The 23548-nt window shown below is 30.7% G+C and overlaps 4 protein-coding genes and 1 long non-coding RNA gene across 13 annotated transcripts; 1 reads left to right on the top strand and 4 right to left on the bottom strand.

Moving 5' to 3' along the window:
* Window positions 1–889: 889 nt before the first annotated feature.
* LOC108002743 (hybrid signal transduction histidine kinase D) lies at window positions 890–2996 on the bottom strand. Its single transcript, XM_017064573.3, has 5 exons — window positions 2859–2996; window positions 2421–2781; window positions 1929–2272; window positions 1413–1800; window positions 890–1278 (listed from the first exon to the last, which is right to left on the bottom strand). The coding sequence occupies exons 1-5, from the start codon at window positions 2968–2970 to the stop codon at window positions 1059–1061; spliced, it is 1425 nt and encodes a 474-aa protein (XP_016920062.2). The 5' UTR covers window positions 2971–2996; the 3' UTR covers window positions 890–1058.
* Window positions 2997–3129: 133 nt separating this feature from the next.
* On the bottom strand, window positions 3130–5791 carry LOC108002723 (splicing factor ESS-2 homolog). 3 transcript variants are annotated; one of them, XM_017064548.3, is made up of 3 exons: window positions 5157–5791; window positions 3878–5048; window positions 3130–3785 (listed from the first exon to the last, which is right to left on the bottom strand). In XM_017064548.3, the coding sequence occupies exons 2-3, from the start codon at window positions 5020–5022 to the stop codon at window positions 3494–3496; spliced, it is 1437 nt and encodes a 478-aa protein (XP_016920037.1). In that variant the 5' UTR covers window positions 5023–5048; window positions 5157–5791; the 3' UTR covers window positions 3130–3493. The 3 variants fall into 3 exon arrangements, with proteins under 3 accessions (XP_016920037.1, XP_016920038.1, XP_016920039.1); XM_017064549.3 differs by having other exon boundaries at window positions 5362–5791; XM_017064550.3 differs by having other exon boundaries at window positions 5397–5791.
* Window positions 5792–7168: 1377 nt separating this feature from the next.
* LOC108002745 (uncharacterized) lies at window positions 7169–10453 on the top strand. Of its 6 annotated transcripts, XR_009828889.1 has the most exons (6): window positions 7169–7849; window positions 8012–8159; window positions 8440–9076; window positions 9158–9262; window positions 9538–9715; window positions 9816–10453. It is a non-coding gene; the product is annotated as an uncharacterized LOC108002745 (long non-coding RNA). The 6 variants fall into 6 exon arrangements; XR_009828886.1 differs by lacking the exon at window positions 7169–7849 and having other exon boundaries at window positions 7902–8159; XR_009828888.1 differs by lacking the exons at window positions 7169–7849; window positions 9538–9715 and having other exon boundaries at window positions 7902–8159.
* A 475-nt stretch (window positions 10454–10928) lies between these two features.
* LOC108002851 (T-box transcription factor TBX10) lies at window positions 10929–18844 on the bottom strand. Of its 2 annotated transcripts, none has more exons than XM_017064789.3 (4): window positions 17204–18844; window positions 16768–17114; window positions 16354–16605; window positions 10929–12509 (listed from the first exon to the last, which is right to left on the bottom strand). In XM_017064789.3, exons 1-4 carry the CDS (start codon window positions 17331–17333, stop codon window positions 12000–12002), a joined length of 1239 nt encoding a protein of 412 aa, XP_016920278.2. In that variant the 5' UTR covers window positions 17334–18844; the 3' UTR covers window positions 10929–11999. The 2 variants fall into 2 exon arrangements, with proteins under 2 accessions (XP_016920278.2, XP_028524957.2); XM_028669156.2 differs by having other exon boundaries at window positions 16768–17092.
* A 1469-nt stretch (window positions 18845–20313) lies between these two features.
* On the bottom strand, window positions 20314–23470 carry LOC108002852 (serine/threonine-protein phosphatase alpha-2 isoform). The gene is made up of 5 exons (XM_017064790.3): window positions 23215–23470; window positions 22312–22443; window positions 22001–22231; window positions 21593–21921; window positions 20314–21415 (listed from the first exon to the last, which is right to left on the bottom strand). The coding sequence occupies exons 1-5, from the start codon at window positions 23267–23269 to the stop codon at window positions 21173–21175; spliced, it is 990 nt and encodes a 329-aa protein (XP_016920279.2). The 5' UTR covers window positions 23270–23470; the 3' UTR covers window positions 20314–21172.
* Window positions 23471–23548: the final 78 nt, after the last annotated feature.

The following is a 23548-nucleotide window of genomic DNA, read 5'->3' as shown; positions in this document are numbered from 1 at the left end:
AAAAAATCCTTCTTTTTTTAAAAATTTCATAAAATATTGATTCGCTTAAATTATGAAATTCGAAAATAAAATAATATTTTACTACAACAAACACAATTTTTAGAAGGAAAAATTCTTATTATAATAAATTCTAAAAACAATAATGAAATATAATTTTATGTATTTTAATCATTTCAAATTTTAATCTAAATGATTAAAATTTCAAAAATATATTTATTTATTCAAAAATAATCTTTTAGATAATATATTTAATATATTGTAATTATTTGAAAAAAATAATATATTATTTGAAAAAATAATTATAATATTTAATATATTATAATTATTTGAAAAAATAATTGTTTTTCTAAAGAAAAATATTTTTTTTTTTAATATCATGGCTATATTAATAATTTTTACATTGTACTAAAATTATATTATTCAAATTTTTAACTTAAATAATTAAAAAAATAAATATAACTAAAAAAAATAATTAAAAAAATTAATTATTAAAAAATAAAATAAATTATTATTATATAATAATTATATGCTAATAATTACTATTTTTTATTTTTTATTATTATAATATTTTTTATAATATAAACAATTACTAAAAAAACAAAATTATATTTTTAATATAATTTATTTTTATTATTATTATTATTGTTATTATTATTATTATATAAAATAATCAAATAACCAATAAATAATTGTCTTGTTTAAATTTTATATAAACTTAATATAGATATTATATAGAAAATTTTATTTATTTCATTATTTGATTATTTGGTTTTTTTAATTTCTTAAATACAAAATCAGTAAATATCACATATAGTTTTAAATAAATTTATTGATATAATATGAAAAATAATATATGTATAAATGTAATGTAATAAAAAGTATAGTAGAATTAATATTACAAAAATTTCTTTATTACAAGATACATATTTATATAATTTAATCAATCTTTTCAATTATGTATATACTAGTACAAATGTAGTTTTCATTTTTATTAACAAAAAATATACAATTTTATATAATTTGAAATTAAAAAATCAAATCTTGCATTATTTGATACATTATGTTGGACATGATTTAGATCCTGAAGTCTGAAGTTCCATATTTTCATTAAAAAGTTTTTCTTGGACTATTATTCTGCCTGGAATATAATCTGGTCTGGATGGTCCCAAAGATCCACATGGTTCTTCTTCACTATCATCAATTTTCATATTGCTTATTCCTTGATTATAACTTGTAGATTTTGGATAATTTGTATTTACTGGTGCATAGCCTAAATCTCTGTAAATAATTAATGATATAAAATTAATAATAATTATTACATATTCTTTAATATGCGCGAGTGTGCATATAAACACTAATAAAAATATTAATAATTTTAAATGATTATTTTAAATTATTAAACTCTTTCTTACTTGTAAGTAATAAGACTTTCTGACATTTGATTAGAAGTTTCTTCTTGTGTTATACTTTCACGTTCAATTGCTTCAAGTTCTGCTAATTTAGCTTCTTCTTGTTCATCATAGGAACCAATAACAACAGTTTTTGGAGGTGCTAATTTTAATTCTACAACAGGTTTGTTAACTGTTACTAATTTTTCTTCTGCAACATCAAGAATTTGATTTTCATTTTTTACATCAGTTGGTAATGTTCTATGACCAAAGGATAATTTATCTTCTGGAACAAATTGTTTTCCTTGTCTATAAATTACATTTGGTGCACGAAGATTTTTGTATGCAAGAGTAAGAGAAACTGCATCTGCTGGCATTGCTGCTGGATATGAATTATGATCTTGAATTTCATCTGAAAAATATATAATAATTTTATAATTTTTAAATATATAATATAATAAATTTTAAATATATAATAATTTTTTTTGAATTTTTATATTTTATTAGAAATTACAATAATATATTTAATAATTATTAAACCTGTAATATAATCAAAACAATCTGAAGTGCTGCTCATTTTTGAATATTGTTTTTGTCCATTTCCATTATTTAAATTAAAAATAGGTAAATTATTGTACATTGCAGAATTTGTTTCAAAGTTCATATTTCCATATGAATTAGATGTACTAAGTGATTTGGGATCAGAGATAGATGTAATTTCAGTTTTTCCAATAGCTGTGTTTATACATGTTTCATAAGGAATTGAAGGAGGACAACATATAAGTTTGCCAGGATAAGCTGGTGTAACTTTAGTTTTTTCTATTAATTTTCCACTATTAGGTTCTATTGGAAGAGGATAACATAAATCTCCAATTGGTGAAAATCTAAAGATAAAAATTTAATATAAATATTAAATTTAAATTTAATATATAAGTTTTTATATAATTTTCGATTTTAAATATAATTTAAATTTTATCAATTTTATAAATATTTATTCATAATTTTATAAATTTATTAAAAAAAAACAAGTACCTAGGTGCAACATTGCCATTGAAATTATTAGAGTCTTCCAAAGTTTCTAAATTTTGTTTAGATTCATTAGAATTATCAGAATTAGTTGAACCAGAATAACTGTATGCAGTTGAACTACTTTCACTTTGAGTTTTTAAATTATTGTTATTGTATGTATTTTCATTACATCCACAAGTATTGCTCTTTGAATCACTGTTACTTTGAGGAATAGAATTGCTATTACTTTGTGAATTAGAACAATCAGTTTGACTATTTTTTGCATTTACAGCATTTTTGATTTCTTGTGGTGATACATAATGTGTAGGCTTTGATAATTTTGTAGCTTTCACAACAACTTCATTAGAAGTGCAAGGATTTGAACCTATGGACAATATAATTAAGTTATTAATCTTTAAAAATTATTGTATTACAATTAAATTTTTTAATTATATTATATACCTTGTCCCAAACTACCGCACGTACATTCCTTATTTTGTACTTGAACTATTAAATATGCTATTGTTAAGATAAAAAGTGTATTCAATATTGAAGACTTCATACTGATGAGCATCTTCTGAATTCTGACTCATTCTTTTTTTTTAAACGCTTTATATATACAAAAAAAATCTGAATTCAAAGATAAATTATGCAATTTAATAGCATACTGTTTCCTGTTATTTTTTAAAATACTATAAAAACTTCCTGTATTTTTAAAAAATGGGCATTTAAATAACTTTTGAATAGTAAATATATTTGATTAAATTTTTATGGTAATGTAAACGAATATGTATATGTATTGGATATAATTTAAATTACGATACAATATGTTTAATGAATTAAACGTTGTACGTGATAATTTGATGAATCGGTATTTCCGTATAACTTCCATGTTATTGTTTATATATATGTCGCGGGACAAAATATTTTAATTTTCGGTTTGGTATCAATGAAGGCATTATTTTTTAATAAGCATTTTATTATAAAATATGAATTATCATTTAATGAATACTGAAGACTTATTTATTTACATTTGTTATTCTATTATATAATAATATATTTACAGTTATATACAATACATTACATGTTTTTACATCTTACTTATTAAAAAAGTCTGCTGCTCTTTGCCTTTGAAGAGGCAAATTAAGCAAATTATCAGTAAGAACAGAATCTTGACATCGTGTATTGCTGTTTTCAAGATGATTTTCAGATTTTAAAACTGTATTTATTCGTGGAGTGCTAGGTGTTCTGATACCTATTGATGGTGTCTTTAAAGATGATATCCTTCGTGGAGTTGGTGTACTTGCTATACGAAGTTTTTGAGTAGCTAATCTTCTAGCAGCTGGAGACATAGTACTCAAACGATCCATGGTTGATCTAGGTGATGGGCTAGATAAAAGAAGATAAAAATTAGTATAAATCTTTTAAACAATTAAATAACACAATAATACAATAAACATAAATAATACAAGAATATTTACGTTGCTAATGATTTTCTTGCTGCTTCTAAAGCTTTATTTTTTCTATCCCTATGTCTTTCACCAGCTTTTTCTGCTAGTTGTAATGCAAGTTGCTCTCTTTTTGGAGGTTCTGCCATTCTAAATGATGGTCCTTGACTTGTTCTCAACAATGGTGTATCCCCTCCATCTAATCTAAATGGTGTACCTTCTATTTGACCCCATGTCATTAAAGGACTCTCACATTCTCCAGGTCTTGGACTTGGAGTTGCTACAAAGCTAAATCCATTTATTCTAGGTGTTGGATTTCTTACAATTTCTTTGCCATCAACTCCTATCTTCCCATCATTAGCCTTTGATTGATTTTTTGCTAATTCATTAATAGTTTCTTTATTTTGTTGTTCATTAAAAGGATTAATTCGAAGTCTCGTATTTTCATGTACTACTATTTGTTTTTTCTTAGCTAAATCTATTCTTTCATCAGGAGTTAATTCTACTCCATCAGGAACATACATAATGTAATTTTTATTTTTATAATTCCAACTATCTAATTGATTCTTGTTATCATTTTCAAGAGCTAAGGTATCTGAATTTTTATCATTTTTCAATACTTTAGAATTCTCCTCAGCTTTATAAAGCCAAGCAAATTTAAGCTTTAGTCTTTTTTCTGCTTCAATCATCATCTCCTCGAAACTTGCATTATCTTCACTTGTATGAGTACTCAAATATGCATCTAATCCAGGTATAAGCTCTGTTTTGTCTTTATCTTTTACAATTTTATCAACAGGTGTATCTTTTGATTCTTTTGAAGATTTAAATTGTTCATCTTCTGATTCAATTTTATTCATAGGTGTTTCAAATGTAGCTGGACTAGCAGGTCTTTCAGTTGTTGGACGTCCTGAACTATATTTTTCATAAAGTTCTCTCATTCTTTTCACATCATTTTGTTCTAATGCATCTAAATATTGATTTTGTGCTTGAAGTTTATCTAAATGTGGAAAAAAATCTCTTTGAATAATTTCTCCCATCCTTTTTATATATGTATCTTCATCTAGGATTTTTGGTTGTACTTTTTTATGCTTTTTTGCAACACCTAATGGTTTTTTAAATACAGCTAAGTCTTTTATATTTTTAGCTACTTCCAAAGCTTGAGATCCTGGAGTATCCATTGTTAAACTTAAAGTAGTAATATATGCTTAAAAAAAAAAATAAAAAATATTATATAAATATTATAATAGTAATTAAAAGTAGTTAAAATATAATAAAAATAATTTATTATATAGATTAAACAATTGACACATACATTTATAAAAAAATTAAGGTTATGTATTGGAACGTCTCTTAAACGTTTTTATTTTTAGATTTGAATTTAATTAGATTCATAGTTTATGTTCATTTTTAGACTAAATAAATTATTGCTAATAGTTTCAATCTTTTTACAATTGTTCATACACTTACAAATGTACACGTAACACATACATAGAACTTCAAAGAAAAACACTACTTACAAAACAATTAGCACAAATGAAGTATAAAAAAGTACCTAATATTCAAAACATTTTATATCATGCGCTATAGATATTTTGTCATTTTTAAAATTATGATTCGGAATTAGATCATAATTAGTAACGATTGAAATTGAAATTAAATTTCAATTTAAAATTATAAATAAAGAATAGCGAAAATATTAGAGAACTATTATGGAATTTAAATGCCACCACTGTTGCCAAGCGATGCTTGCTTCAAAACACTCATATCATATATCAGAATATATATTTTTTATAAAGTTGTTATTCTAAAAATATATTGTAAAGCCAAAAATCTAATATTTGTATTCTTTATATTAAAGTTTAAAACACGTAATGAGTTTTGAAAATGATGAATATTCAATTGATATACCATACTTTCTTTGAAGTCACGTGTTAAATCAAGTATAGACAAAGAGGGTAAATCCATATATAAGAAGGATAGAAATTATAGAATTAGCGCCATCTGCAGAGTGCCACAAATGAAATATACATAAAAAAGAGACACAGAAAATAGTGAGAAGAGGATAAAGATATAATAAGAATTGATTTAGTGCTATCTTTTGAATTCCAAAAATCTTTTCAAAAATATTGAATCTTATTTTTGCTTTATTTTATCCTATTTTTAAAAAAATATATTTTTAACATTCAAAAAATGGTGCTAAAAGCCAATATTTATTATATCTTTATTCTTTTCTCACTATTTTCTATCTTTTTCTTATGTGTTTCATTTATATATCAATTTAAAAATAACGCTAATTTTTATTATATCTCTATCCTTCTTACACATTTTGTTTTTTTTGTTTATATTTTCCAAAGATATTTCTACAAAAAAATTCAATATTATTCTTCAATTTTTACTCTACTTTATTCTTTAAAAAATATTTTTAACACTCAAAAGATGGCAATAAAGATCAATTCTTATTATATCTCCATCTCTTTTTTTACTATTTTCTATTTTTTCTTTGTGCGTTTCATTTGCATCAAGAGATGGCGTTAATGTCACAATTTTTACTTTATCTCTATCCTTCTTACACAATTTCTTATTTCTACTTGTTTTACAAAATTTATAGGAATATTTGCGAAAAGATATATCAGAAAAATTATTTATTTATTATTATTTATATATTTTTTATGAATTGAATATAATTCTTGCATTCGTTACTATAAATCGTAAAGAGTGTATTTAAACATTAATTTTTGTATAATTAGTATTTTATAACATGAAATATAAAATTAAATATTAGGTTCATTTTATATCTTATCTCTGTAATTATAACTAACCAACGAATGGTAATACATGTTTGCGTTTATTATCTGTGTCATGTGGCGCCACTGCATATCTGTTTACAGTTAGAATTTAATAAACTAATTGATTTACTTATTATCGTCTTAATATATCGTTATTATATTGTATATTTTATAATATTAATATAATATTTTTAATATATTTTAAACGCAACAATTAATATTAAGAAAAATTATTTGTGATATTTTTTTATTTGAATTAAAAATTATAGAAATGCACTTACAAAGAAAGAAATACGAAGAGAAACAATAAATTATTAAAAAATAATTTTTCATTATTCTGTTAAAAAATAAGAAGTATTAAACTCATATATATACATTTCTTTATAATATATCTCATAAATTATTTATGATTTTTTTTAAAAATATAATTTTAGATTTCAAATTTAACAATAATTTTTACAAATGTTACAAAAATTACATAGCATAATATTTAAAATATTAAATAGTAATGAAATTTTCTTTGCACAGTTATCAGTAAAAAATCAAAGAAAATATCAAGGCCGTTCGATATGATCACATTACGCTACACAATAGAAATCAAGAAAAATAGAAGTTCGATGGGGTGATTGACATACCGTACAAGCACGGCCCTGGTTTTGGCCACTCAGTAAGTAGTTGAAGTGATATTTTGGTCGAGCTGGGACAGTGGGATGGGATATGATTGCCTTCTCGTATTGCCGTGGCTTGAGACATGGACTCTCGGAAGAAAAGAGGAAGAGAGACCGAGCAAAATGATCCGAGAGGCTCCGAGGTGTTGGAAAGGCACGATGAAAGACATATGAGGATTCCAGCGGCGAGATAGGATATGCCTGCCGACTCTCTCTATGTTACAGCGAAAATCTTTTGAGATTCACTTTATACGTATTACTTTTCTTTTGTTTGGTTTTTTTCGTAAAATTGGCAAGTATTGGATTGTGCCGAAAGAATTCTGTAAAAACATTAATTCATTCACTTATTTGATTGTGATTTTATGTCAATTTTTTTTTTTTATAAAAAATGTAACTAAAAATATATCAATAATGAATGAAATAAATTAAAGTCAAGAAAATTTAACATAAAGTTTAAGTGGAGGATTGAAATTCTTGAAACTTTATAGAGCACGTGGTTCTTCGTGTCAACTTCGGGTGTAAGAAAGACGTCCTTCTATTTACGACATAAGGTAAACTTCTTTTAAGTCTTATGGTTCACGGTCAGTGTCTGTCTTCGGATACTTCGCTTGCTTGGACAGTTTTCATGGCGCTAACAGACATGTCCGTCTTTCTTCCTGTTTTCTTCCTACCATACATATTTCAATAAAATTAATTCTCATTATGTATTCCAGGAAGTAATATATATGCGAGAAAAATAGAAAAAATAGAAATGTTTGCCATTTTGGCTCAAACTTAAATTTATGATCAAACCCAATTTTAAATCATATTTGTTCCAAGTTACTTGTCGTCGTGCAATTAAGGAGGATGAGTCGACAACCGGTAATCTATAGCGATTTTATTATTGTTAATAAGTCTGTAGCACAACCTAATTATGCTCGTTACTTTTCAACATAATATTATATCCAATGTTCAATTTTAGTTGGTATATAATAAATTCCGTTTTTTTTTTAATGAAATTTATTTTCTCTAAAATAAGATATTTAATTTGAATCAAACAATAGCGCGATTATTTTAATGTAATTATTATTATACAATGTAAAATATTAAATTCTAATTAATTAAAACAAGAAAACATAAACTATTAATCTATGTTTCCCAGATTTAAATTCAATACTTAAATAAAAGACGAGTTACTTATGGCGCAAAAGAAGAGTGGTGATGACGAAGAAATTTAAGAAGTAGACAGAGACGAAGGTTGCAGACGTAAAGCATAAACAGTCGAGGTGCGATTTGACGCACGCTCGGGCCATCCAAGACACATCTCGCTCGCTGAACGTACGCTTTAAGAATCCCGAAGAAGCGACCAGCCCGATGGCTGGAATCTGTAAATCTGTCATTGCAGCCATATTCGTGTGGCTGGTACCGCAGGATATGAACTTCTGCTCGTCGTATATGCCACCATCGTACGAGACTCTAGATCTACACGCTTCTCTTCTTTTGAGAGCTTTGCACCGAAACGGAAGCTTCTCCCTATCTCTCGAAATAACAAATATTCTTTTTGTCTTCACAAATTTTTCTTTTTTTACTTATATATATATATATATATATAAGTAATAACAAAATGGAAAAGTTTTCTTTTTCAATTTTCTTCATTTGCTATAAGATTTTGAAGGAAGAATTTTCTGATTATAATTAAGTTTTCTATTGTTGACATAAATTTGTTTGTTTTTTTCCATTTAAATTAATATTCACTTTATATGAAATATCATAAAAAATAACTAAACGAAAGTTAACTGGTACGTGGAAAAAAGTTGCACCGTTGAATTGTTCATTCATCCACGCTTTTCAGAGTTTTAATCTATTTTTTTTTTTTTTAGCGACCAATGAATGCTCGAAAGTGGAGTGCGGTTCTTGTCGAAGGTATAAAAACCCTTTGGTTGTATCAAACTGCATGGAAACTATAAAAGCTCCTGGCAGTCGCTGTACGTATACGCAGTATTCCCTCTGGTAGCTAGCGATGACGGATTCATGGCTCGTGGGATAACGCAAGACCTCACCCCAAGATGTTTCGGTTTACGGATGCACGCTCTTCCTTGCTTTTTCTTCCTATTTCTCACCTTTTTTTCTTCTATCTACTGAGCGATTCATTTGTCGGTCTTTGATCCGTAACCAACAAGCTACTACCGGAAAATTAGCGAAATTTATTTAGTTGCTTTCCTTATCTTGCTATCTGTCATTTTATTCTTCTTGTTTCTAGTGCTACCTGCCATTTCGTCTCCTATGTATAGAATTTCATTCAGTAATAATAGTTTGAATGATCAAGGGAAAAAGTGAAAAATGTATTTCGTTCAAAATCTTTGAATTATTTACTCACTTTTTCAAATAGGATTTAATTAAAGAATGATAACATATTGAACATGATTGAACATTGGAAAGTAATAATTCTTTTTCTAAAATTATATATATATATATTTTAATCGCCTATTTCTTATATTCATTTTAATTTCTTGAATGAATTTTTTATTTCTTTTTTAGGCAAATTGATAATTAAATTTATCAAATGGATTATCATCGTCATTGAATTCATCAATTATCAATTGTAAACGATTATCGGAGAAGACATTCCTTCAAATCAATTTGAAAAACAAATCTGCAACGACAGATTAATTCCAAGTGAAGAAAAATGCCACCAGCAGCGCAGTGTCACCTAACCCTGTCAGGGGTTAACTTCTATAGAGCTAGTACCTACGAGGAAGATGAAAGAATAAGCGAAGATAGGCCGACGGCCGCTTTTTATTACCGGCGCCGTCACGCGTCACCGATAAGCGCGGTCTTTCTGTAGCCGAAAAGTCTATGCTTGCACCGGTTCTTCCGAAACACGAGATTTCTTCTTTTCCTCTTTACTTTTGCTCTTTCTATCCCCAGTTAAAAGAAAGTTCTATTTCTTTTACGAAGGCGTACTAAGAATCTTGAAATTTTGTCCAACTATCCTACAACAACGTGTTAAAATTATAATAATTATATCTATCTTTATCGATTGACATTATTATCATTTTATTTAATTCAAATTAGAAAAGAATATTGAAAATTGATTATCATTCGAATATAATTTAATATTAATATGAAATTTTGATTGATATATATATTGTTTTGAATATTACTTTAAAGAGAAATTATTCTGTTTTTATTCAAATTTTTATTTCTATCTTTTTTTTTTGCAAAAACATGCGCAGATTACGAACGACTGTGTTTTGTGAATGCACGAGGGAAGATGTTCACCAAGAGTCATTAAGGATATGGTATACTATAATATGTTTACACAACGAGCTTCTTCGCGTCGCCATCAATCATGGTGCACGTCGGTCTATCCGTTTTTCTACGCTTAGGAACCGACAAACTGCTACCTCGCTTTGTTGGCATTAGTTTGTCATTTCTAGCAATCTTGATGTCAAAATTATGCACCGCGTTCATTTAGTGAACATTTACCAAAATCATTTCGAGTAGCCATTTGGTAAATTTCTTTGACAAATTTTGGTTTCAAAAACAAAAAAAAAAAAAAGAATAGTTTACGAAAAAGGAATTGTGTATATAGAAGGGAATCACAAGAGAGGATATTCGTAAGAGATTGTGAAATAATTAAGCTCTGAATACTTGGTATTAAGATTTTTTTTTTCATTTTCATATATAAAGCTCTTATTTTTCTTTTTTTTAATATGTTGTTTAACATAAGCAAGGCAAAAAAGTTTCGAAACACAATGGTACACATGATACTTGTCGAATAATTTATTAAGGCACTTAATAGCCGAGTTTCTCTCATGGGTTGTCACGGTGCGTTTACTTTCCCGTCTTGGCTCGAGAGCGTTTTAAGCTCGTTTGGCATTTCAGACACCCTGTATAAATAGATGCACTTTGCTCCTACAAAAGGCACTTTCTTTTTCGACTGGCTCGCTACGGACCTACGACACTAACCGATTTGTATCACGCAATTTTATCATCGTGAATGCCAGTCGATCTTCATTATATATATATATATATATATATGTATATATATATATAATATATATCTTCACAAGATCCTCTAGTAAATTATTTGTATAATCATCTTTTATAAATCTTATAAATATTCTAAATAATATGAATCGTCGAGTTTATAAGTATCTTTAAATAAATAGAGAGTTTACAACATGATATAACATTTATAACGATTATTTACTCGGGGATCTTGAATCTCGAGAAATATAATAAATACATATTTCCATACAAACCTAATAAGACACTTACGTTACATACGTGTATAATTTAAATAACTCTATATCCTTAAATCTAATTTACATTACATTACATCTTCGATACAAACATTCGAACGAATGTTTCTCGTTCATTTATTTTATATATCTTATTTAAACGTAACTCGTTTAAAAATTAACTCGTATATGAATTCATTCATTCTTCGTGTAAAAACTTATCTTCTATCACCTGACATGTTATCACGTTACTTTGGTATCGATCGAGAATCAATTAATTTTCTCCAATTTTAATAACTTTAACTTCCTTCTTAATTTTTTCTTTCTTCCTTTCTTCCTTCTTCTTTTTCAGCTTCGAAACAATTTAATAGATAATTATTTATCCACTACTCGAACTACGATCACAAATGATTCACAAATTTCACCGTGTCATTTTCGGGAAAATTCTCGGGAGGAGGAGACAGAAAAATCCGAATTACCGTGGCCCGTGGTACAATGATGGCCCAGGATGAGTATGATGAGGATAGTGGATGGAATTCATGTGCGCAGTCGCGCCATGTTGTCCATGGTGTCCCGCGTACGGCCAAGGCCCGGCTGCTGTAGCTCCGTAAAATTGATGATGCTCTTGGCCCGATGATATGCTTGGAATTTGCACTGTGGGTATAGCGTTTACGTAGTTGGGCGACAAAACGCTGCCACTTCCTGTCGCGGCCCTCTTCGCCGGATTTTGCATCCCCGGAACAACAGCGACCGGCTCGCACTCGTCCGACTCGCAATCCCGAAAACCTTTCGCGAAGGGATTACTCGCGATCTTGAGCTGCGTGATACGATGATTCTGATACGCGGTAACGGCGGTGAATCGTGTCTCCGGAAACGTGAACGTTTTGAAATTCTCGGTCCGTGGATCAGGGGCAGAGCCGGGTGGCGAAGGTGCGACCACGACGTGGCAACGTGGCTGATATCGATGCATCGAATTCAAGATTATCTGGAAAAAAAATCGATGAATCGAATCGAAACGAATTTATTATAATTATAAGATTTTGCAAGAAATCATAATACGTGCATGATTATAGAAATATGTAATAATAAAAAAAAAAAAGAGAAAAAGAGAAGAGGAAAGGGAGGAGAGAGAAAAAAAAGAGAAGAAAAAAAAAGCACACGTGAGGATCTTCCTTCTCCGAGAGAGGAAGGACTACCGCAGGGGGGCGGTCACAATGTTTGACAGCCACAAGAGACTCGGTGACTAATTAGTGTAAAAACTAACCTCCCCCTTCCCCCGATTTTCTTCAGCAATCCGACACCCTCGTCCTTCCTCTTGCACACACTTACCACGGCATATGCTAGGGCATGTGTTTCTTTGAATACACGGAAAAAGGAGTGCTGGGGAGGGTGGGGGAGGCAGAAAGAGAGGAAGAAGAGTCATCCTCACAATGCTTACGGTGTGTGTGGCCTAACCTCTAAAATCTCTTTGGACGATTGCGATTTTTCCTCCTTTTTCTTTTGTTCTTCTTTTTTCCTCTTCTTTCTTTCTTCTTTACTTTTTATTCGTTAATATCATTCGATCACACGTTTCTTCTTAAATATATATATATATATATATATATATATATATCCTTTTTTTTCTTATTAAAAAGTTTAAAGCGATAACATTCGAATAGTTATGCTCACTCGCTTTGAGAATACGAAACCGCCAATTAAGAGAGTGAAATCGTTAAGCGTTTCAACGCTGAATTCCAATTTTTTTTTTTTTTTTTATAAAACCCGGTGGTACGCGTTTTCGAGCGCAATTAAGGGAACAAACTGTTCCATAGCGCGTGAAAGAAGGGATCCCTTTCCTCCACGAGTCAAAATTTTTTCCGCGTGGAAAGCAATAAATTTTCGTGTGGAACGCGAGCTGCAAAGCTTTTCGTATTTTGACAGTGCGCAGTGTTCACAAAATAAAATCCATCCGATCAAAACAATCTTGTGTTTATCTCGTATTTATCTTTTTTGTCGAATAATTTATGTGTGAAATTTCTATTCTTTTTTTTTTTTTTATTAGAATTATTAAATTCGTGAATAATCGAATTTTCGAATAAATCTATTCATTAAAATTTATCGATATTGATTCGCGTTTAGGATAATCCACGATACGTCGTATCGCTACATGCTTGTGCAAATTTTGAAATAAATGGATCAGGATCAAGAGCAACCAAATTGATATCAATCCCGAGAGGATAAATCGCGACATTTCGTTCAGCAATGGGAATCGAACGGTTTTGCGCACCGTCCTTTTCACCGATCAACAACTTGACTGAATCGATTGACGATGAATTCATTAATCAGCATGCCAATACCTATTCACCGTACGCCGAATCATTTTATTTGCAACACTTGCCTGACACGTATGAATTTGGCACGAATACATAGGAACGATTATTTTTGGCGCAGCACTGCAGGTGCATTAGGACACAATGAAGAGGAACGAGGGTTAAGAAGAAGAGTGTTCCCCGAGTTACAGCGTAAAAAAAAAGAATGATAAGAAAAATTTACTTTTCACTTTTCCATACTTTTGCTCTTTATCTATCTATCTATCCCGTAATAAATTTTTCCAATCGAAATAATTCGATTCGATTCGATGAATTATTTAAATTTAATTACCGATAAAAACTTTTGAAACGTACGAGAAATTACGATAACGAGTAAATTTTTCTATTCGAAATAATTCGATTCGATGAATAAAATATAAATTTGATTATCGACAGAAAACGTAACTTTTGTATAAATAAATTTTTCCATTCGAAATAATTCGATTCGATGAATAATATAAATTTGGTTACCGATAAAAACGTAACTTTGGAAACGTATGAAACTGAAGAGTTTCAAATTTTCGAAATAAATCGATTCGATTCGAATAATATAAATTTGGTTAAAAATGTAACTTTTGAAACGTACGAATAAATTTTTCCATTGGAAATAATTCGATTCGATGAATAATATAAATTTAATCAATATAAAAACGTAACTTTGGAAACGTATGAGATTGTAGAGTTTCAAATTTTCGAAATAAATCGATTCGATTCGAATAATATAAATTTGGTTAAAAATGTAACTTTTGAAACGTACGAATAAATTTTTCCATTGGAAATAATTCGATTCGATGAATAATATAAATTTAATCAATATAAAAACGTAACTTTGGAAACGTATGAAACTGAAGAGTTTCAAATTTTCGAAATAAATCGATTCGATTCGAATAATATAAATTTGGTTAAAAATATAACTTTTGAAACGTACGAAAAAATTTTTCCATTCGAAATAATTCGATTCGACGAATAATATAAATTTAATCAATATAAAAACGTAACTTTGGAAACGTATGAGACTGTAGAGTTTCAAATTTTCGAAATAAATCGATTCGATTCGAATAATATAAATTTGGTTAAAAATATAACTTTTGAAACGTACGAAAAAATTTTTCCATTCGAAATAATTCAATTCGATGAATAATATAAATTTAATCAATATAAAAACGTAACTTTGGAAACATAGAGTTTCAAATTTTCGAAATAAATCGACTCGATTCGAATAATATAAATTTGGTTAAAAATGTAACTTTTGAAACGTAAGAGTAACGTACGAGTAATCGAATCGAAATAATTCGATTCGATTCGATGAACAACATGAATTTCTTTTTTACCGATAAAAAAAACGTTTTATAAAACAAAGTTTCACATTTTCCCGTATGGCGTATTTATAAATTTCCCGTGGTATCGCGGAGTGAAAAATTCTTCCACGCTGGCAATCCTTTTCGAAACTCGTAAACACGTCGAAATCGTTTCGCCGTCTTTTTCCCAGGCTTCTACGGTTTAGTTTATATTACATATGTTTACGTTACTTTACGGTGCGGTACAGTTTCCATTGCCGTTCTTCGTGGCGACAGGAGAACAGGATTAATAAGGCGCGGACAAGAGAAGATCTAAAGAGTATACAAAGTGAGAGGTGTGCTCGGTGTAGAAATACGACTAAAGCTAATGATAGACTTCTGATATTAGCGATCACAACTTTAAACCGCTACCAATGTTCGAGCCCGCGGATACATAGGAATCGATGAAACAACCGATTTGTCGAATCTGTTTCCCCTTGATCTTATTGATTTTATTCCTTAAATTATATCCATTTATCACGGGAAGGATTCTGAAGGAAGTACGGAGTCAATGACTCGTTGGCCACGCGATAATGTTCCATCTGCCAACAAGGCATAAATCTGAGGAACGTGTTAAAACAATTATTGCTACTAATTACTCGTACGACTATAATAGCTTCTAATGGAACCATATCTCATTGTCGTACTTTGTAACCGGTACATCGTCCATTCAACATTAACTTTTTTAATCTTTTTCCTTCGTTCAACGTTCATTTTTTTTCCTCGCTCGATTCGAACTTGTTCATTCGAAAAAAACTATATATATATAAAAAATGAAGCTCGATCATTTTACGATTATTTAAGGATGGAAGAGAAGGAAGGACGAGACATCAAAAGACGAATTATCTCGTAAAAATTAACAACGCGTCGGTCCCGCCGTTGTAATTGCTCGCGGTAGACAGGCTCGTATCTCAGGTCAATTAAGACCAACTCGTGCGTAAACGACAAACACATGGAACGCGATACCGCCGTGAAAACTTCTCTCGCTGTCCCTCGTTCAACTTTATTGCGCAGGTGTTCCTCCATTTTTAACGCGCGTTAAAAACCACCGTTTCGAGCCGATTTTAATGCTTTAGAAACATTTTCACGAAAATTTAAAATTTTTTTTTTTAAAAAACGAAAATAATTTGAATCATCAACTTACGTGCCCGTTGTCGTCGAGCTGATTGTTGGTGAGTTTCAGCTTATCGAAGGAGACCGGTTGCTTCATCCAGTGAGCTCCGCTCGCAGGGCTGTCGGGGTGCACGTGAATCCTCGGGGGTGAGACAGGATCGGCTCGGCCAGCAACCACCCAAGCGCTGCTGTGGAAAGCGTATCTGTACCTCTTGTCGTCGCAAGGTACGAAATCCATGACGAGGAGGTAATCGGTGGCGGGGTCCAATCCGAAGAATCGACACTGCAAGTATCAAATACTCATAAACATGTCACTGACATATCGATAAGCGACTGTATACTCTGCACAAGCTGACGAATTATTGTATGTCAATGTTATTTGGTTTCCAAAGTGTAATTAAACAGCCAGCCTGTTTAGAAGTGCACCGCGAGAAAGGATTGATACCTGGAAAGTAGGAAACATCCTTCTTCCGGCTTTAGTGACGATCATTTCCGTCCCCAATTGATGAAACTCTTCCCAAAGTGGTTTCGCTTCGAGGGCGGCCCCGGCGCCTACAAGGGCGGGGTGAAGAGGCCTCTTCGAGCAAATCTCCTCCGACGAATTCGCGCCGTTCTCGGCCGGATGGTGATCGCCGTGATGACGATTGTTGTTGTTGCTGTCGTTGCTACGTGACTCGACGACGGCCGACGAGGAGGAGACGGGCGTCGAATTCGTAGGTTGGGCAGCCAACGATGCCTTGGACAGATTTGGGCTGCGGGATCGCTTCACCCTTCCCGCCGATTGCAAACACGCTAAATAACGATGGTAACGATTAATTAAAGGGGGAGGGAGGGGAGGAGAAGGGGGGAAAATTTCGAAGGAGCGCGCTAAGTAAAATTACCTTCCATTTGTTGCATCGGGGACGGTAAATTCGTCACGGGTTGACCGTGCTGGCTTTGATGGTGAGAAATCCATTGTTGGTAACAACAATCGGCGGTGATATCGTGTCGTTGGTCATACTGCTGTTGCATCTTTATACCCGATTCTCGAGTCGCATTTAACGAAACGATTTGCCCACTTATTAATTATTTACTCGAAATCAGGATAAAGAAAATTTTCTTACTTTAATGTATAGTATAATCGTTTTAAACAACGTTTGAAAATTTATATATATCTTTTTCGTTCAGAAGAAAAGAAGGAAAGAAAGAAAGAACTTTCCTCTTTTGTTCCTGATCTTGGTCGCGCACAATTTTACTTTTACACTGGACGAATAACAAAAAAAAAACTTTCACAAAGGCACAAAACTTTTCTCAAGCACTTTCAATCACGATCCTTTTTCCATTTTTTTTTTCTTTTCTCGCCGAGGGAACACTGTTCTTCTTCCGGGGGAGGGGGAGGGGGAGGAGGGGCGGCGGAACTGAAACCCTCTTCGATTCGCATAAAACAATCGGCTCGAGAAAATAACGCGTAAGAGATAGCAAGACGCGTGGAGAGGCCGTGGAGAGTTTGAGGCAAAAAGGAAAGGAGAAGAAAAGGGAAAAAGAGATCGGCGAAACGGAGATTCGTAGAATGCTTATCTTTCGTGACCGCTCATTAAGCGTTTCAAGGCAATCAGCGAGGTTCGAGATCCTGGGCGAATATCAGAGGTTGCTCGACATCTCGGACGACGGGATCTCACACCTCTCGTCAACAGGGCTTGTCCTCACCTCGAGATCCGGACGCTGACAAGGCTTAAAGCCGCGGCGTGAACGCGGGGAATCGGATGAATCAGAAAGAACTCCCCCGAGTCGACTACATCTCTCTGGCTTATCATCGGCACATCACTCTCCGATCTGTACGCCCTCCCTCCCTCTCTCTCTCTCTCTCCCTCCCTCCTTCTCTCTCCCTCACAGAAATCTCCTCCTCTGCATTCTGCCGGTCTTCCACTCCACAAAGTGGTGAAACCTCGATCGAGGAACCGGTGGAGAAGGAGGAGGAGGAGGAGGAAGGATCGGAAGGAAGGGAAAGTTTTTACGAGGGAGGAGGGGTCTCCCGAGGATCCTCCTCCGCTGGCGGACACCCACGCTGGCCTGACTCGCGTTCACGGGATGGCAACAGAGTACATCCTCTTCCTCCGAATCCCGTGCCAAAAGGCGGAGTCTTCGTGGACGAAACACACGGGGGTAGAACCGGTAGCGCACCGTTCCTCAGGGGCGAGGCACGGATCTCGCGTACCTAGGTGTCGCGCTCCCGACGCTGCAGGGTTAATTTCGAGCAACGGTAATCCCGTCGTGATAATAAGAGAAAAAGTTAAGGTGTCGTCTTCTCTGTATACCTCCCCCTTCTTCGCAGAAATCCCTCCGATCTTCCCTTCTCTCCACTCTTTCTTTGTAAACAAACAAACGTTTATAATTGATAATTTAATTCGATCGATTTCTGCAATCTCTATATTCTTTCATCACTTCTATTCTCGATTTTCAATGTTTTGCTTTTTTGAGTTGAAGTCTTTTGTATTTTTTCTATTTTTTTTTTTAAAGTTAATTTTGAAAGAAAACTTGAGAATTAAGAATTTTATCAGAAAAATTTTATTGTTTGATAAAAATTTGTTCTTTTCTTTCTTTTTTTTTTTTTTTTTTTTCAATACATAGTACTCACTCTAAAAGAATGTCATTAAGTACAAACTGTTTTGAAATTATTATATTTTCAATTCTTGCAATTATTATTTAATCGATAAATTGTATATATATATATATATATATATATATATATATATATATGTAGTTCGATTATTTTGAGATAACATTTTAATTCTATTGTTAATTTTAAAAGATAAATATTCATTTAGGAATCTATTTTAAAGATTTTTTTATGTTCATATTTTATACGTAATAGTGTCGATTAGATACGAAATTTCGAATATCTTTTTACATCGATCAAGAATACAGTTCGAGTCTAGATTATATATGTACACGTATCTGTTATTTCGACATTGTTCCAAACTCATAAACCGATCTAATCGTAAACTGTTAAAATATATTCAAAGAATATCAAAAAATAATTAAATGGTGTATTTCGTTGAAAATGGATAAAATTGTACAATTAAATATGAATTTTATTCGATATTATTCGCAATATTATTAATAGTACCAATAGGATTTTAAATATATATATATGTATATATATATATTATATTAAATATATGTACAAAAAGTTACGTGAAAAAATTAAAGATGAATACTCTACAAAGTATGAATATGTATATCAAAGGCTCAACCGAAGATATATGTTAGAATATGAATGAGAACAAAAAATGGTGAATGAATGTTTTTTTTTTTCGTGAATTTTATTTATAAGATAGAAATTAATGTACAAGTACAAGGGAGGCAGACATGATAGGTGTTTGTAGCGCTGATTTTTACAGAACAGTAATCTTATAATGATTTCTTCTTATATACGATTCGTACCTGTGACATCACTGAAAAATCGTTCTATGATCTACATACATGATACACGAGAAAAAAACGTGTCAAGAGAATGAACAAGACTGATAACAAAATATAAATATATGTGCATGAAATTAGTGAAATTATTCTCAAAAAAGGGACCGTTAATGTTTATATAAGGGGGATTATTTTATGATAAAATCCTTACAAATCGGGGTTTCTTCTTATATTCCTTGTTTTTTGAATCTTATGTATACATACATATGCATAACTTTGCTACTTGCATTATACACATTTACAGCCTATTCTTAAATTAGCTCTATAATTTCCTCCCAGAAATTAGTAACCACAATGACATCATGAAGAATCCAATGAAACTTCACGAATACAATACTTTTATATATGTCATAAATTTATTCTGGCATACATAGGTATAAGTAAAGAATATATATATATACATAATTATATTGCATATATAAATATTATATACATATATTCTTTCATAAGTCTTTTATCTTTTATTTTCTTTTCTTGTTTTTAAAAATATTCATTGAAATTGATTTCCACTGAACAGCTAAAACATTCTGTATTTTTTTTTTTTTGCGGTTTATAAAAATTTAATTACAAAAGCACATTCTACAAAAACGGTCTCTTTACGAAAATCGTATCTGTATGTCACTTACAAATTTTGTGCAATTTACAGAATAAATGTAATAAAGCCAAATTTACGTATCACATTTAAAATATTCGTCAAAAACCACTATATTCGATATTATGTATATATTAATAATCTCATTAATAAGGTAAGTATGCATGCCATCAAAGCAAGGAATGGCATAATAAAATTGCCTCTTAAATTGTATCAATTGTATCATGCCATATTCTTTAATCAGTGATATCGCAAATGATCTCTAAATTGTTTATTCTACAAAAACATCGAGGAAAATATTAAGCAAAGAATCGAGAATTAACGTGCCAAGAAGTCTCCTTACAGTTTGGAATAATATATTCTTCTAATAGAATTTCATAATAGCTGTGACGAATTTCTAGTCTATAATCTTGAGTAACTGAATTTATTTTAATTTCTTTATAGACACTCATTTAATAACTTCTTTTTTCTTTTGGTTTAAACTGTTCTATTAATGAAGAACTTTTTTTTTTTTCGCTTAGCAAACTATGCCCCTCCAGATTTTTTTTCTCTTTTTTCTTTTTTACTTAAAATGTGATCGTTAATGTATGAGCGGAATACAAGAATAAATTCGAAAATAATATGGTAATAGCGTTGATAATAGTAATAGCGATACTAGGAGAAATAATAACAATAACATCTTTTCTCTTACAGGAAATTAATGTCTTAAAAGACTATGGGTTTTAAGGGAGTTATTTTAAAGTTCTAAACATTGCATTCAAAAAAAAAAAAAAAAAGATGAGAAACAAATCTAAGGACTTCACTTCTTCTTGCTTTTGTTATTTCCACCACCTCGCGGGGGTGTCACTGGTCTATTTGCGTTCAAGCCTCCATACGTTAATTTTTTCTTGTCGGCTGGTTTTAGAATTTGGAAACTACACATTAGAGTTTCATCTACGGACATCATAGCTCCAGCATTATCGAACTCGCCACAATAATTTGGTGCCGAAAATAAGGTAACTAACTGTCTCTTTGCGAAAAATTCATAGCCATCTTCTACTACCTAAAATTTTTTTTTTAATTTTTCAATTTTTCAATTTTTCAATTAGTAAATTACAAAATTATAAATATTATTTATAAATTACTAATATCTCATTGAATAATTAGATTTAAAAAATAATATATATATTATTTTAATAAATAATATATTAAAACTAAAGATATTGTATATTATGAGTACCTGATGGGCACGACATATGAGGTCAAAATCATGTTTATGTAAAAATTTGGCAACGACTTCAGCTCCAAACGTGAATGATACGCCACGATCATTTTCTCCCCAACCCATTGTATCTTTGTCTGGATCAGACCATAATAAATCACATAATAAGCCTTGATCAGGTACATCTGTTGGTCGCATGATACGTCTGATCTGTTCCATATTTTGTAGATCTGGACTAAGGCCACCATGGCAACAAAATATTTTTTCATCAACTATTGCTGCGACAGGTAAACAATTGAAACAATCCGTAAATGTTTTCCATAATTTAATGTTATAACGTCGTTTACCTAAATAAATATTAAAATGTAAACATTAATATTTATGTATTTCAAAATAATAAATTATAATTTAAATGCATTTTCTTACATTCATCATAAAATCCATATATCCTATTAATGGATGCACATTCATGATTTCCACGAAGTAAGAAAAAGTTTTCAGGATATTTGATTTTATAGGCAAGAAGGAGACAAATTGTCTCTAAAGACTGTTTTCCTCTATCAACATAATCTCCTAGAAATAGATAGTTACTTTCTGGTGGAAATCCACCATATTCAAATAGTCGTAGTAAATCATAATATTGACCATGAATATCACCTTAAAAATAATTTTAAATATTTATATTATAATCAAATAAAAAAATAAGACTTAAATTATAACACAAAATTAAAATTTACCACATATTTTAAGTGGTGCTTCAAGTTCTAACAGAATAGGTTGCGATAGAAAAATTTCACGTGACTTTAAGCAGAGTCCTTTTATTTCTCCTTCTGTCAATTGAACATTTTTTCCTGGCCTGGCTCCACGCACTAAAAGATTAAAGGTTCTTTGTTTAACAATATTTGTTTTGATCAAATTTATCTTTTATAATTTTTATTATTATTATTATTATTAATTAATTTATTCTTTTCATTATTGAAACATGTAAACAAATTCTAAAATTTATATTTAATTTAATCAATAATAATTAATATGCTGTTAAAAAAATAATCTTTTAAAAAAAGAAATAAATAATAGTTACTATATTGAAAAACATAAATTAAATATCTAATGTATATATTCATTTACTTGTTTATAATAACCAATTAAATTTTTTATTTATAACGGTAATATTGAAAATTTTAAAACAAATTTTTCAGTAATAATTTCATTTATTAGTATATTTTGAAAATATATAACAAATTTTCTATATAACAATAAACAATATAGAAAAAGAGAGACAATATTAAAAACGTTGAGATATATAGCATAATCGTGTAAAATACTGACAAAAATATTCGAAAATTAATAACTTCTATTACGCAGTGTTAATCTTATTTTATGTAAACAAGTAACTGCTAGTTTATTTAGAATATTTCAAATCGGTTATATTTAAAGAAAATTGCGTAATCGATCAAAGAAAACAGATAAGTAGAAGAAGATAAAAAATAGTTTAAAAAAGATAAAAGAGATAGTATCTTCGAAAAAATATTCATCCGAGTTATAAAATACATGTATGGAAAAAGTATAACAAAGGGTGACGCGGGCGACAGTTTGTCTCATTACACCCCCCCTCAAGGAGGGCAAATGAGTAGCTTTACCTTCCAAGAGCCGAGCTATGATGTTGTCAATATTAAGTTTATCAGATTCAGCCATCGGGCCGTGGTTTTGTGCGCGTCCCGGGCTTTACACGGAGTACCTTCTTTTAGGGATGACCTTTGATTTTCGTGGATTTCACTACTGTGGCACACAGCACTCAATTGCATTCGCGGTTTCGGACAATGTACCCGCAATGGCCGCCCGGACAACCGCGCACTCCACTCCCTTTTACCCCCTCTACAAGTTCGAGCTCTTCTTATTCGATAAATTTCGATCACTCGATTTATCGAATGTAATACGTACATATTCGTAAATATGTGCGTATACTGAATTTGT

This window comes from Apis cerana, linkage group LG2 (genome assembly GCF_029169275.1).
Source record: "Apis cerana isolate GH-2021 linkage group LG2, AcerK_1.0, whole genome shotgun sequence".
Classification (NCBI taxonomy): domain Eukaryota; kingdom Metazoa; phylum Arthropoda; class Insecta; order Hymenoptera; family Apidae; genus Apis; species Apis cerana.
This window is presented reverse-complemented; position numbering and strand designations above follow the sequence as displayed.

Bases quoted from the DNA above. Each gene is read 5' to 3' on its own strand.
- LOC108002743 (XM_017064573.3), bottom strand. From the start codon at position 2,970: ATGCTCATCAGTATGAAGTCTTCAATATTGAATACACTTTTTATCTTA. The intron at 2,782-2,858 runs GTATATAATATA...TATTGTCCATAG, and splicing joins GTGCGGTAGTTTGGGACAAG to GTTCAAATCCTTGCACTTCT. The intron at 1,801-1,928 runs GTTTAATAATTA...TATATTTTTCAG, and splicing joins TTGTTTTGATTATATTACAG to ATGAAATTCAAGATCATAAT.
- LOC108002723 (XM_017064548.3), bottom strand. From the start codon at position 5,022: ATGGATACTCCAGGATCTCAAGCTTTGGAAGTAGCTAAAAATATAAAA. The intron at 3,786-3,877 runs GTAAATATTCTT...TCTTTTATCTAG, and splicing joins GCAAGAAAATCATTAGCAAC to CCCATCACCTAGATCAACCA.
- LOC108002851 (XM_017064789.3), bottom strand. From the start codon at position 17,333: ATGCAACAGCAGTATGACCAACGACACGATATCACCGCCGATTGTTGT. The intron at 16,606-16,767 runs GTATCAATCCTT...TGATACTTGCAG, and splicing joins GGATGTTTCCTACTTTCCAG to TGTCGATTCTTCGGATTGGA. The intron at 12,510-16,353 runs GTAAGTTGATGA...TTTTTTTTCCAG, and splicing joins AGCTCGACGACAACGGGCAC to ATAATCTTGAATTCGATGCA.
- LOC108002852 (XM_017064790.3), bottom strand. From the start codon at position 23,269: ATGGCTGAATCTGATAAACTTAATATTGACAACATCATAGCTCGGCTC. The intron at 22,444-23,214 runs GTAAAGCTACTC...TTAATCTTTTAG, and splicing joins CATAGCTCGGCTCTTGGAAG to TGCGTGGAGCCAGGCCAGGA. The intron at 21,416-21,592 runs GTACTCATAATA...AAAAAATTTTAG, and splicing joins TCATATGTCGTGCCCATCAG to GTAGTAGAAGATGGCTATGA.